Source organism: Melanotaenia boesemani, chromosome 18, assembly GCF_017639745.1.
Source record: "Melanotaenia boesemani isolate fMelBoe1 chromosome 18, fMelBoe1.pri, whole genome shotgun sequence".
NCBI classification, from domain to species: domain Eukaryota; kingdom Metazoa; phylum Chordata; class Actinopteri; order Atheriniformes; family Melanotaeniidae; genus Melanotaenia; species Melanotaenia boesemani.
In genome coordinates this window covers 17,190,284-17,204,458 of record NC_055699.1, presented here as the reverse complement: position 1 = coordinate 17,204,458, position 14,175 = coordinate 17,190,284, and the positions used below count along the sequence as shown (strand labels likewise).

General features: G+C 39.0%; 1 protein-coding gene across 1 annotated transcript; it reads left to right on the top strand.

The window, feature by feature from the left end:
- Positions 1-2,120: 2,120 nt before the first annotated feature.
- Positions 2,121-11,689, top strand: LOC121628793 (death-associated protein). The gene is made up of 4 exons (XM_041968103.1): positions 2,121-2,301; positions 3,140-3,236; positions 8,310-8,352; positions 10,120-11,689. Exons 1-4 carry the CDS (start codon positions 2,247-2,249, stop codon positions 10,237-10,239), a joined length of 315 nt encoding a protein of 104 aa, XP_041824037.1. The 5' UTR covers positions 2,121-2,246; the 3' UTR covers positions 10,240-11,689.
- The last annotated feature ends 2,486 nt before the right edge of the window (positions 11,690-14,175 follow it).

The following is a 14,175-nucleotide window of genomic DNA, read 5'->3' as shown; positions in this document are numbered from 1 at the left end:
TTTTTAACCTGACTTTATAATACACTAAATTCAATTACTACATACAAATCCATATGAAAGTATTGTATCATGAAGTTTGTTTTGTCAGTAGATGTCATTAAGATGTCATCACAAATAAGAGAAATTGAGAAACTAAGAAATTGTCTTCAAGGCTGATGATGTCAACAAAAATGTCATCACAACCATTTTCCTTTTTTTAAGTAAGAAAAAAATTCAAATTACATTGAATCTCACAAGACATTTAATCTTTTAATCAGCACAATACATTGTGACCTGCGAGTGAACTTCTGGCCTTTTGATTGGCTGTCAACACCCACCCTCCCTCCCCCAGAGACTGGTGTCCTGGCAACAGATTCTTCCTCTGTGCGGACAAATGTCATGTAGGCCACCTCTCCACTGCCAAAATCCATTGCTAATTAGCAGTGTGTGTAGTGAAACTTGTGATGTGATATCAGGAGCAACCTGAAATGTGTATTATGTGACTCCATTTGTATTCTTAATTTGTTTTCTGTGTCTTTCAATGAGTAATTCAAATTCATGTGTGTGTGTGTGTGTGTGTGTGTGTGTGTGTGGAGTGTAGTGGTGTACATTGAAGCATGCAGCTGGCACTTCACACACCAATTGTGTTATTACTGAGCTAAAAACGTATTTAGTTGTATCACTGTGACCACGCAATCATATGACAATGCATGTAAATTTATGCACATTTAGTAGAAAAAACTGTTCCTCTGACATATTGCAGTGTTTATGAATTTCTATTTATTCTTCTTGCTTCCAACAATAAATTGACAGTCGGCTTACCACATATATACACACAGCCTATTACTTTGTAACTGTTTATTAGCCAAATTTGCAAATTTGTCCATGCATATAGTGTATGTCCTCTTTTCTAAGTATGAACAGAATCTGGCAGAGATTAAAATACTGTCCTAAATGAATTACAATTTCTTTTCTCAATTAAATGTAACACCAGCTTTGCCTACAAACTTGTCATGACAGCCAGTTAATGAGCAAGTGTGGTGTAACGATGTGAAAACAGAAAAAGTGTGGTCACTGGGGTCAGTGCCGTTGTCTCTCTTACACACACACACACACACACAGTACAGTTTCCATTTTGCCTTTTACTGCTCATCTTGCTGCTCTTGCTTTGGCAGAGATTTTATTGTATTTTACTGGTGAGAGATAGAAACAGGCTGCTTTATTAGAAGAGTTCATTTCTAAATAAATTGTTGTTTTAGTGGTTGTGTAGGTGTAAAGCTTCTATAGACATGTTTCATGTTGTCTGTGTTTTTAGTGATTTCTAAACAATTTATGAGTCCGAAAGCTTCAATGTTTATTTCAACAATTAACATTTACACAGTAATTAAGTTAAACATCAGCTCATAAGCTCAGTTACATCTTTTTGTCATTTTGTGTCACAAAGATATAAATGTCTGAAATCGAACAGTGCTATCAAATGTTCCTATCTTCCTGAGATCTACAATCCTCATATGAAGAGTATTACCTCCACCAAGGCTGATGTCATGTATTAGGCGGTGTTGGTTTGTTCGTCTGTCTGTTAGCAACATAACTCAGAATATTATGGAGAGATTTTAAATACATTTCAGGAAATCTCAGAAATCCAATAAGGAGAAAAGTGATTGGATTTTGGGGGTGATCCAGATCGGCGGCTGGATCCAGGAATCTTTTAAAAGATTCTGTACTATGGGGAAATAGGGATATCATTTATTTATTTATTTATTTATTGCCTCTAGAGCTTTTAACTAAAAAATAATGCCAACAATACTTGCTAAAAAAAAACAAAAAACAAACAATACAATGGCTTGGCGGAGGTCTGCACTCTGCTTCTCATTCTCTTTTTTCTCTCTCAGGAAATTTGAACAACTGTTCAAGTCATGTGTTGTTATTGCAGGAATTTGTTGCTTGAACATACTTTTATTTTCAAAATTTGAATAACAAGGAGTTAAAAGGCTAATGAATTATTATTATTATTATTATTATTATTATTATTATTATTATTATTGTCAAAATATTTCCACTTCAACGTCAGAAAAAAGATAACAAATCCGTGCGTCTGACGTCACCACGCTATTTACGGTGGAGTCTGTCGTCATTACGCACCATTTCTAAACAATGCTCAGGAAAAAGCCACGTTGACGATCCAGACTGAAGAGAAGTCCATAGTTTGAGGCAGAATATAGCAGAGATTAGATTTTTTTACGTCTCGGTTCCTCCGGACAGCAGACATGTCGTCCCCGCCGAAGGAGAAAATCGAAACCAAAGGTGGACATCTACCTGCAGGTAAAAGCTCCCTGTGCTGCTATGTTGATTTGGAATGCTTCACACAAATCCGAGGGCCTTTGTTTCTGAACTGCTGTCAACCAAAAAACACATACTAATGATTATTACTCATACAATCCTGAAACTGGCAGATTGCAGCATGTATAACACCTCCAAGCGATCCAGACTGCGTTTGATACAATCTGCCAATTTCCTCGTTTTGCACATTTCCTTACTTCCTGATTGCCCTGAGATCATCGTCATACTTTAAAGTGGTCAGATGTAGCCAGTGGTAGTCTTTACATTCCGATAAAAAAAAGATTTAGATGCAGTTAATGGCTGCAGGGTGGCGTTGACGTGGAGGACAGGGGCTGAAGAAAAACACGATAAGGTGTACGTGGACAAGAGCAGTGTGGCAGGTCACTGGGCCACAGCAGCTGCAGGACTGATAGCACAGTGAGATAACAAATGCCCCTCGCACCCAACCTGTGATCTTTGGGAGAATAATTGCACATGCAAGCAGCACTATGTCAGCCTTTTACAAATATCCAGTTGTGTTAATGTTACTGTACCGTGCTTCTCTCTATGAACAGAAACTCGTTAGTTAAGTTCAAAGCCACACCAGCAGCCCTGCAGAATGTAGGGTTAAGTCATTTGAACCTTGGTGTTTCTTATAAAGGAAGCCATTCCACCGTGATTTCATCCAAATCAAATGCACTGATGTCCCTGATCATTCAGCTCAAGTCTCAAAGTATTATCCTGTTGCTAGCGTTCCAGAAGAGCTTGAATGTGTTTGTGAGGTGTTGAAGAAACAGGTTTGGAAATCACATGAATGTGTGTGTACCTCTGTGTGTTCCAGTGAAAGCAGGAGGTATGAGAATAGTGCAGAAACACCAGCCATCTGCTACCCCTGAACCACCGCAGAAAGAGGATGAAGAGGAGTATGTCAGCAGCAGGTAACACTCCAAGGCTGTACCGTAAAGCATTTTTAGAGCTCAGTACATGAAAGGTAAAGATAATAGTTGTGTGTCAGAGAAGAAGTCACAAACAGCCCTACTTATTGTTTCTTTAAGGCAACACACTGTCTGTTTGAATAACACTGCATGTCCAAACAGTTCATTTAAGGGGGGTGCTGTTTGCTCTTTTTTTTAACTTCTGGCTGAACAGAGGAAAAGCAGAAACATGTGCATGTGGTTGGAGAGCATTTTTATTGAACAATGGCCACTGCTTGTTCAAGAAGTCTATTGATGCATGGCTAGGCACTCTAAAAAAATAGTCATCAAAGGAGTCTCCAAAGTCAGAAATGGATGATGATGTTGTTAATCTGGTAACCGTGAAGTGAACTGAAGGGTGATGTTGTTGGCTGTGCAAAAGAGAAATGTCAGGCTCATAAACTGAGATGGTAAATGCAGTATATCCACATTAATCCAACCATAACCAGGGAGTTTTATGGCCGTAATAAATGGGTAAATACAAAACTATGAGTTGAAAAGACACAAACAAAAGCAGGTACCTAGGTCATATAGAGGAAAGAAGAATATGTTCTTATTCATTGAATGTCAGTGAGTATTAGCTGTGTTTATTTTTGAGAAACAAATTCAACTGATGGTCCATGTGACCTGTCATGTGAGTGACGTGTTCACTACATCAGAACATGAGGCTTTTCTATTTGCCCTTAAGTGCATCAACTGTTCTTTCGTAAAAGGCAAAAGCCTTTTTTTTTGTTTTGTCCCCCCCCCCCCCGAAAGGAATTTTGTTTCTCCATGTCTCTGTCTTCTTTGTGTCAACATTGTTTACCATGCAACTTCACAATGTGCATCTCGAGGACCCTCCCACAAAGTCAAGTTTTCATTGGAAGGAAAAAAACCAAGCAGTCCTTTATACTGAAGCCTCTACTTAAGGTCCTTGAGCGCCATTGTCCTGTAGGTTTTTAGATATTTCCTGGGGTTAGGGTTAGCCAGTAGCTCTCAATGACCAGATTTTGAGATCCCCGACTTAAGGAGTGAAGAAAGAGGGACTTAACAGGAGATATATGGAAGAAAACCACAGGGACGACATATGAAAAGTAAAAATGCAAAACCTCCAGAAGGCAAATCGTCCTGAAGAGTTTTTGAGTCTATGAGCAAACATTGCTATTTAGTACAATATAAAACTGTTTTATTTTTTTTTTGTTTTTTTTTTATTTTTTTATTTTTTTGTTTGTTTTTTTGTTTTTCTTTGTTTTCGCTGATAATCAGACAATCCGCTCATTGCAACCAAGCAATTTCACATTTCTATAAGGCTGCATTGTAGGCAGTATACTGTTAAGTTTTTTGTTTGTTTGTGTGTGTGTCAGCTATTTCAGTAAACAGCATAATTACTGCATAATTTGAGCATTAACTTGAACAGCCCATTCAGCCGTCAGTGTTCACAAGCATCCTTGGTTAGCATGTTTTACATCAAACTTAACACTGACGCTGTTCTCCATCTACAGCTACTTGTTGTGTTCCTGCATTAGCATGTTTCAGCTTTTGTTGCTTTGAATAAGTCATTTGTTGTGTGGTCGCTCTGTGCTGTAGTGGGGGTGTCAGCAGTTGGTGAGTAATTGTGTGTATATGTTAATATTTGTATGTGTGCCGGCTCAATATTCATGAGCACCCGTCAGCTATGTGCATATTGGTACAGGTGCTATATTCACACCACAGATCAGTTTGTCTATGTGCGTGCGCGTGTGTGTTAATAAGAGGTGATAAATGAAAAGCGACAAGCACTACACAGCAGTGAGCAGAGTTCAAGAACATTTCCATGTGTCAGGAAATTTTCTGTGCCTGTACTTTATACAGCTGGCCTTACTGATTATATATTGCACGTTCCTCATTCACCTTTCTCCTTCTTTTGAGTACTTTTCTGTAATTTTGAGCAGGAATAGTAGCAAGCCTGTCAGTGCCAATAAATCACATCTTTTTGTTTAATTTTCCCTTTTGGGCAGGAAGTAATCAGACATCACAAAGAAGTGTGAGGTCAAGTGGATGATAAAAGTACAGAAACAACATGGAGGCTTGGCTTTTACCTTTAATATCAAAAGTAGCCTGGGCAATGAGGACATGGCTGCTATTCCAGCCTCTTGAATTTCCAAAAACACGGCACTCCATCCGAAAATACAGTCAAGAGAAAAATCACTCACTCACTTACTCACACACACACTCCTGTCTGTCCCCCTCAGTGTCACACTGATGGACGTCTAGCAGGTGGCTGCTGGGTAAATTCTGCATTAGTAACAGCCAGCGAAGCGTTGTAGTCAGGGGAACACCTGCCGTAGCCAATCTAGCTGAGATGGACAGATAAGGCAAAGAGGGGAAGATAGGGGGATTATGGTGGGAGGGAGAGGATTATTGTGGATGGGTGTCATGGCAATATGGAGACAAGGAAACGGGCAGGAGAAGTGTGAGGCAAAAGGAAACACAAGCTAGCAGAGGTATTGTGCCAACCTACTGTCACAAAAATGTTTAAATCTGCTGAACATTCAGGTAAAGTCTGTGTAAAATTGCAATATTTGGTTTAGAAAAAGAGGTTTAAGAACATTAATAGTTTGTAATCTGCTCACATGGATGAGACTGATGATTAAATGTGTTAAAATGAGGTAGCGCCATGTATACGCTTTAAGCAGAAACTATAGTTAAATGTGCAGTAAGCTGACAGCTCATGGTGGAAAAGTTGCGAGGAGGGAGACAGGCAACAGGCATCTGTTTCCACGGCAACCACCACCTCGCCCACGGCAACAAACTTCCTGCTCTGCTGAAGCAATGAGAGATGGGTGGGGTAGCAGAAGCTGTGGCTTTAAAGCTTTTGACAAAGAGGAAAAGGCAGAGCAGAAGGACTGATTCTCACTTCACCCTTTGTCTCATTAATTTAGACTTTTTCTTTCTATCTTCCTAATTCTTTTTCTAAGCATTTTCTCTGTCTTTCATGTAAGTCTTGTCCTCCTGGCACAAAGCGACAACTCTCCTGGATGTTGCATAGCTCACTGCTGCCCCCTGCAGACGTCCACTGCTACGCTCCACTAGAGCTCTCTTCAGCTTTTACCACCCCTCCTTTATTTATCTCCTTTACACTTACCATACATATAGACAGAACACTTCTGCGTTGTATCGAAATCAGGAACTTTTTAAAACCACCTGCCTCTCTGTGGTGATATATCCTGTCCTTGTGTCCTTTCATGCCCAGTCAAAGTAACAGGGATCAAAGTTTGATGCTAAAATGTTTCTCCAAGTTTACTCTGTAACACCTCATCTTCTTTCCAAGTTCATTTTCAATGTGCCACAGACCACACAGTGGAGACAGACATTCAGCAGAACGGAGACATGTGACAGCCCAGCATGAGGGACATAACGGCCCATGCTGTCTCAGTATGTGGACTTGCATCTCACCAAGCATCTTCATCCCTCTATTTTGCACCTCACTGTAGCTTCAGATAGAAATGAAAATAAAGCAACACTTCATGTGCTGCATGTCTGTGCAACATACACAGTTGATATGTAAATGAACCTCTTATGAAGACACTTAGTCTCAGAGGCTCATTGATTGTTTGTCTTTTATTTCTTTTACTGAATGTTACTGAATGAAGAGCTAGAAAGGCCTGTTAGAATAAATAAAGCATTTTGTATTGCATGCATCTTTTATTTTAGTCATGAATGTATTGTTAGCAGATTTTACTTTTTATGCTGCAGTTTACAGTTTAGCTGTATAATTAAAAAGATGAAACTACTTTTTAACATATTTATCAGTTCTTTCATTGTTTGCTTGCACTGGTCCATTTTTTTCCCCTTAGCTTAACATATTTAAAATCCCATTCACACCCAGCACATTCACCACTAATATTGCATGTTTTAGCCTAATCGCTAATAGAAGCTCTCAACCCTACATTTTTCATAAGTGCCTGACATATAAAATTTAACTTATCCAAGCACTGAGAAATGTAAATATTATTAAAATGAGTAGCAGGAGGCTATGTGGTGCCAAGGTTTTGATTGCAGAGATTGAGTTTAGACAGATGTGCAGGAAAGCCCTGGCTGGAAATGGACTGTGATGCAGATAAGTTGTGCATGGATGGTCAAATATCTGAAAGTAAGTAGCAGATGCTTCAGATATTCTGGAGATTCAGGGGTGGTTAGATGCTTGCCACTGAGATTTCAGTCTGTGATAAACTTTAAGTCTTTTAACATGTTTAGGCCATTTAATGAGGTAAGCTGTAAGTTGAACGTTCTTCTTACTATAGCTAATGTCTTTGAGTGGAGTTTTGAAGGTGGCTAACTGTACTCTTTTGCCGGGGGTGGCGATGCCGTAAAATTAGACAGCACTCGTTTGTCACACCAAGGTCGATACTCACTTCAGGTTCTGCGTTCTCTCTCCTCCTTTTTTTCCTTTTCTTGCTGCTTTCCCATCCCTTTCTTCAGTGTGGGAGTGAGTGCTTACTTCCATCTCTCCTTCATTCTTTTTCCTCTGTCTGTTATTGAGGTATTTGCTTTGTTCTCTCTGCCTGCCCACCTCCCCCATTCCCTCCTCTACCTCCACTACATGCCCAGACCTGCTTCTACCTCTCATGTCCTATCTTTCTCCCCTGTTTGCATTTGTTTTACTCTCCACTTTAAACATTTTCCTTCTTCATCATTGTCCTTTTCTCCAATAGCTGTAGTTTCCCCCCTTCTTTCCTTTTTCTTCTCATGCTCTCCATCCAGAGGCTGTAGGAATCAGTGTTTGGGCAGAATAAATGGGAGCTATTAAAGCTGTTGGCAGGTCCATCCAGTGTGCATGTGTGTGTGAGTGTGTGTATGTGCATGTGTGTGCTGCCAGAGAGAGTTGACTGTGGGTGTTTTGACAGCTTGGGATTTCTGTATTTTGGGACAGTGTCACTATGGGGTTTTCTAGATCGGTCAACACAAGTTTAAATAAGATGTACCTGCAACTTTGACACTGGACACACACTTTAAATTCTATGATTTATTTATTTATTATTAAAATTATCTTTTTTCTCTCTTCTTTTTTAATTTCAGCCCACCAAAGGCCCCTGTGATTGTTTCTGGAGTAGTTACTAAGGTAAGCTTACACAATAAAAGAAGGTTTTAGATAATTACTTAATTTTTTGTGTGAAAGTGTCTTCAGTTGTCCAGATGGCTTCATTCCCTGCTTTCTGCATGCCACGGACCTGGCAGATTGTTTTCAAAAGATTGAAATGATATCAGAAGGTAGAGGCATCCCATTTATGCTTCGATCCTCCTCTCGCCTTCCAATTCACCCCTCCTATCACTGGCATCAAACCCACAGGCTAGCAGTGCGGAAAGCCTCAGAAAAGCCTTTTAGGAGCTGAGTGAAACACTTTAGAGTGTGTATGTGTGGGAAGGTGCCTCTGTGTTGAGTGTTTTGCATGCTAGGAGTTTTTTTTTTATTTTATTTTTTTATTAGATATTAGTAAAAACATCTCTTGGATGGTACTTTCTGGTTCTCCTTAACTGGGATAATGTGATTCTGAAACGTTTGAGCTATTTTTTCTATTAATATCTTCTTTAAGAATTCTAATATAGACTCCAGTAAATTAAATGGTAAAAGAATTTGTGTTACTTTGTTGCGTTACCACCCACAGATGTGCATTGGTAGGACAGAGCTTGTTGAAGGAGAAGCTTTGAGCTTCAGAAGAGGGGAAATAAAAGGGGGAACAGGGGGTTAATTCAGTCCACATCTTTTGCAGTTAGCTGTGGAATTGGCTTTAAATTAAAGAGAGAGACGCGCACATACTGCAAATGTTATGTGCCCACCTACACACACACATGCACAGGCTGGAAAAGTATTGCATAGCAGCACACACAGTATAAAACCAACACACTTACAGAAAGGATTAGGGTCAAGCAAAGATGGGGTGGGCGAGTAAAGTTCAGCTAGAGGCTCTGAGAGATTGTATATATCTGTGTTTGTTAGTGCCTGTATAGCTTCGCACATGTTGACGTCTAAAAAAAATAAAAATATGGTAAAATAACTCACAAATGGTGAGACATCTTTAGGGGAAAATTAAAATTAACAACTTTACTAAATAGTGGCATCTAGAATTTCACTTTGTAAGAATTACAAATGATTAGTAATCCACTCAGTCATGCATACAGAAATGCAAAGTGTGCTTTCATACAGTCTTAAGTGTTTCATTTCCCACTTTAACACTTTAATCAAACTCACCACCCACATTTATTCTGTGCAGTTGCACATGCGGAGATAGACTCCAGTAAATTAAATGGTAAAATAATTTGTGTTAATTTGTTGCATTCCCAGTTTTTCTTGAGATTCAGCTCACAGATGGATGTCTTGGAGTTCACCTGTATAATAAAAAAAAATGTTCCATGAATGAAGCTGTCCTGGTCCTGATGGGACAAAACAGGCCCAAACCATTATGCCAGAAGAATTTAGTTATTGTATTACAGACCTTGATCTTGGACTGACATGGTACGTTGATCAGCCTCTCTTTGGGAGGAAGACAATGGTCTCAAATGCACATCCAGTTATAGTACTTTGTTATGTATAAAAAGCTGACGTTTTAGGTAATTTGTAGTTAAATATAACTTCAAAGGGATTCACAAACTTTAGAGTACTGTAGAATTTTTTTTTGTTTTTATGAGATTATGAACTGAAAAAATGAAAATGTTGTTTTGTGATATTTAATCGTTTGGTGTTAGGTATTGAGAAGAGGGAATCCCTGTCAACACTATTATTCCTGCCCCCTCCCAGCCAGCCTTTTCAGTGTTATAAATGCATCATTATGCAAGATTTTGTTGCTTTGGCTTCGATGCTGATGATATTGACTTACTTTGCTCTGTTCAGGGTGATAAGGACTTCACACCAGCAGCTGCCCAGGTGGCCCACCATAAGCCCCAGCCAGGTGTCCCCAAGCTGCCCCCTACCCAGCACATTAACCAGCACATCCACCAGCCCCGCAAGTGAGCAAGCCAGCCAGCCAGCAGGCTCCAGTGGCTATGCTAACTCCACCAGCCGGCCTTTCCAATGGAATACATAGAATGAAGATGGTTCCCCACCAGGCACAGATCTACGCTAAATATCAGTAATTTTTGTTCGCTTCTTGCTTTTCATGTTCAAGAAATATCAGCAACAGATACTAAATGCCGACACAATCTTTTTGTAGAAGTCTCACTGTTGACACCCTGCCTCATTGCTGCTGAACTTCTAGTTCTGCACTGTCCTTATTATAGGAATTGTTTGGCAGTTGTATAAGTATTAAGTTGGCATAAACGGGTCAAGCCTTTTAAAATGGTTCTTTTTCAAACGATAAACGTAAGCAGAGAAACTCGTCACTGATCAGGTTCTGTTAGGGGAGCTTAAACCCCATTCAGCCAATCACATGCAGGGATGAGCCCTGCCTCCACCCTTCCTCCTGTCGTTATATCATCAGTTTTTTTATGAATCATAGACGTTTAACAAGCCAGTTTACCAGTCATTAGAGATGTGTAGAGATTTCCAAAAGCATTCCTTTTAACACCAGAAGAAATTATTATACATTGTTAAATGTATTCCACCGGACAAGAAATTTTTGAGCTGATGTATGAAAATATCAAGTTGAAGCTCATGCAGCTTTTACCCAGGTTACCCAGTTTACTACAGTTACTGGTTTATTCAAGATAGTCTTACCATTGTTTGCCTTGATTGTAATAAATACCCGTTCCTGGAAACAGTGACCACTTTTACTGGAAACCACCTTCTCTCACAGTTCCGTTGACTAGTTGTGTCTCGCTGCTTTAATCCTAACATTTTTTGACTGAGTCAGCTCCTTCCAATTTTTAATTTCTTTTTTTTTTTTTTTTTTTTTTTTTTTTTTTTGCTACACCGTGAAAGTTCAGCCAAAGACATCATGAAAACCTCTTTCTGGGAAGCAGCTGTAGGATTTTTTGTGTGTGTTTGCATTCACATTAGTGCAAACATTAAAGAAAGTGGGAGGCGATTAACTCTCCAATGAAGGTAAAGTGTGGACAACAGCACAACATTCCATACAACATAAAGACGTCAACCAAAGTGCAACACGTTTACTTGTGCTGCCAGATACGGTTTGTAGCATGTCATGAATCTGTACGGAGCCCCAAACTCCAGATCTCACCTTAGAAATTACATACAGAATACACACAGCACCCTTTTCCTTAATCACCCGTTTCCTTACGCCCAACTCAGCTGTAACACTAATGATCAAGTTATCCAGGAGAGAAGGAAAGGTCTTACCAAGAATGAACTGTTTCCTGTGTTAGTCATTCATTTGATGAGGGTTTCATTTTTGTTCTTTCTTTTCTTTTTCTTGATTAAATCGTTGAAATTCTAAGTTTTTAGTCATGAAGTGGACTTGAGTATTAGCTGTAATTGTCATAATAAATAAAGATGTTGATTATCATCTTCGGCTTGTCTTTATTTTACAGAAAACCTGTGTAGTTTAAGAGAATAAAGATTTCAACGTAGGCAACAAGGAAGATGAAATATTTAGTACAACTAGTCCTACTTGATGGATTGTCTCCAATTTCTTACCTCAACCTTCTGAGCATCCCACTGTGAATTAGCACTTCACGCTGCAGGATTAGAGCTCAGGTGGCACTCCGAAATGAAACAGAAGCATCTCTCCTGGAGCTGTCCTCTGTTTTTCCTTCAACATACACAGACACTTGAGCGCAGTGTGAATCAGGTGTTGGTGTATGTAATCCATCGTTACACAAGCATCTGCGGCCAGGTGTTCTGTCAGTTTATGTTAGTCCAATAAAGCAGCCGGTGCAAGCTTAGTTGGTATCGAGCTTCGGTCAGCAAGCTGAAACTCCCCAATTAAAGAAGACACAATCTCCTGGACTCCCTTTCCCTGCCATGCCTTATTTACACCATGCTGAAGAACAAAATGAGAGTGAGACGGTACCTAAAAGTTTCCCTGCTTGCCATCTCTGGAATCTAACTATAGAGTTGGGGAATAGAGGCTGTAAATTGGAACAATTTGAGATAAAATAACATGTAATATGGTAATAATGTTGATTTTTAACTTGCAGCTGTGGAAGTAATTTTAAATACATATGGCAATTAATCATATTATTCATACAATAACTACAAGTGTAATCATTCTTTTACAAGTAAAAGAATGATTACACTTTGTTTCTTTAGTCCAGAGTATACATCACCAGTTAAGAACACTCAAACTGGCTTCAGCTAGTTGAAGCTGGTCATATCTACGACCAAACTGCCTGGAAACTCTCCAGATGCTTTGGTTTACTCAGTCAGCTGGCAGCAGTACAGGGAAAAACACTCTGGTCAGTTTGATAAGACAGTTGGGCTAAAGTGACAAAGTTACAGTCACATTTTGACTCCTAAATCTTTATTAAATTCCTTATTTTCCCATCATCACACGGCCACTATCTTTGGTCTGCATGGATCAGTACATAAACAAGAAGTTGTGTTGGAAATGTTATGTGAAACTCCCAGGAGAAGATTTTCTTTAGTGCTGTTCACTTTTATGATTAAGGCCACCATAACTTAAAAAAAGACACCTGATCATTTTATGCACACTGGAGATCATTGAGACAGACCGATTTTTGTCTTTGATTGCAACCCCATAATTGTAATTATATAGCTTAGTTGTGAAATTGTGACCTTAAGGATAATGTAATTAACCCTCTATTATTTATTATGATGTGTGGCCTGTGGGATAAATGAAAATGTCTCAGGCATAATTAAATTAATTCAGTCACTTATATTAAATTTGACATATTCAATTATACAGGATATAAAGTTGAATTATTATTACTCGTTTTTTTTTTTTTATCAGTGGTAGTTGTGTATCTAAAAAAATGGATGAAGATCTTTTTTATTTTACCCTCAATTATTTTCATTTGACAAACATGTTTAGTTAAAAGAGTTACAGTTATTTAATATGAGTTTTAAAGCTTCTACTATATACAATATTGTTCTTTGTGATTGTTTTATTTACAGTAATCAAGTTTCTTGACATTGCTGGACAGATAAATCAGGACTAAAGTTGACAAGAATACAAGAGTTATTGCCATTCAATTGAAAGTGTTGCATGTTTTACCAAAACTGACCAGCAGAGGGCCCCAGTTTAGGATTCCCTCTCAGGTTTAGGGTTTGACATAAGCACTCCGTCAAAGCTGATCTACAGTATAATCGGGTCAATTCCAGCTTGTGGCATCGCACCATGATGTAATAGCTGACACACTATCAGCGCATGGCACCTTGTTTATTTGGCTACTTCTAAATTTCTGTGAGAGATCTGGGTCGATGGGTGGGGAGGGGGAAGGGGGGATCTGGGAAAAGCTGACCAAGCCTGTGGAGCTTCATAATCCCAAGTTGCAATCTAAGCCAACAGTTGTTTGAGCCACAATGACCTAAATATCATCTGATGCATTCAGGGGCAAATAGGTTTTTGTTTCACTCCTTGACTCAAACAACATAATCATGCAGTTTATTAAGTGCATTCTGATGTAGTGAAAGTAAAACTGAAAACAATCTTACTGACAGTAAAATGACACACAAGTTAGCTGCAAATTAATATAGTTTTTATTCATGGTCAGTAAAACCTGGATACCTCCAATTAACTTGTACACATCCTGCACAATATATAACTATATATGTATATACATATATATATATTCAAATAAATGTGCAGTCTTCTCTTCTTTTGTCACATTCAGATGGTTTCCTTCAGGCAGTGTCTAAGCACCCTGCCACTCTGAAGTCAGTGAAGTTTATTTGAAGAAACCATTTGGTTGTGCAGAGCCCTTGTAACCCCTTAGCAACTCATCACCATGCATATTAGACACACACTCTTGGAAAGCACTTTAGCTGCAGTCGCCATGAGGAGTAAGGACCGTGAAATTGTGCTCTCAA

What these genes read in the sequence shown, in the direction of transcription:
- LOC121628793 (XM_041968103.1), top strand. Translation starts at nt 2,247, where the DNA reads ATGTCGTCCCCGCCGAAGGAGAAAATCGAAACCAAAGGTGGACATCTA. An exon ending in AGGTGGACATCTACCTGCAG is followed by an intron (nt 2,302 to 3,139) that starts GTAAAAGCTCCC and finishes TGTGTGTTCCAG; the next exon opens with TGAAAGCAGGAGGTATGAGA. An exon ending in TTTCTGGAGTAGTTACTAAG is followed by an intron (nt 8,353 to 10,119) that starts GTAAGCTTACAC and finishes TGCTCTGTTCAG; the next exon opens with GGTGATAAGGACTTCACACC.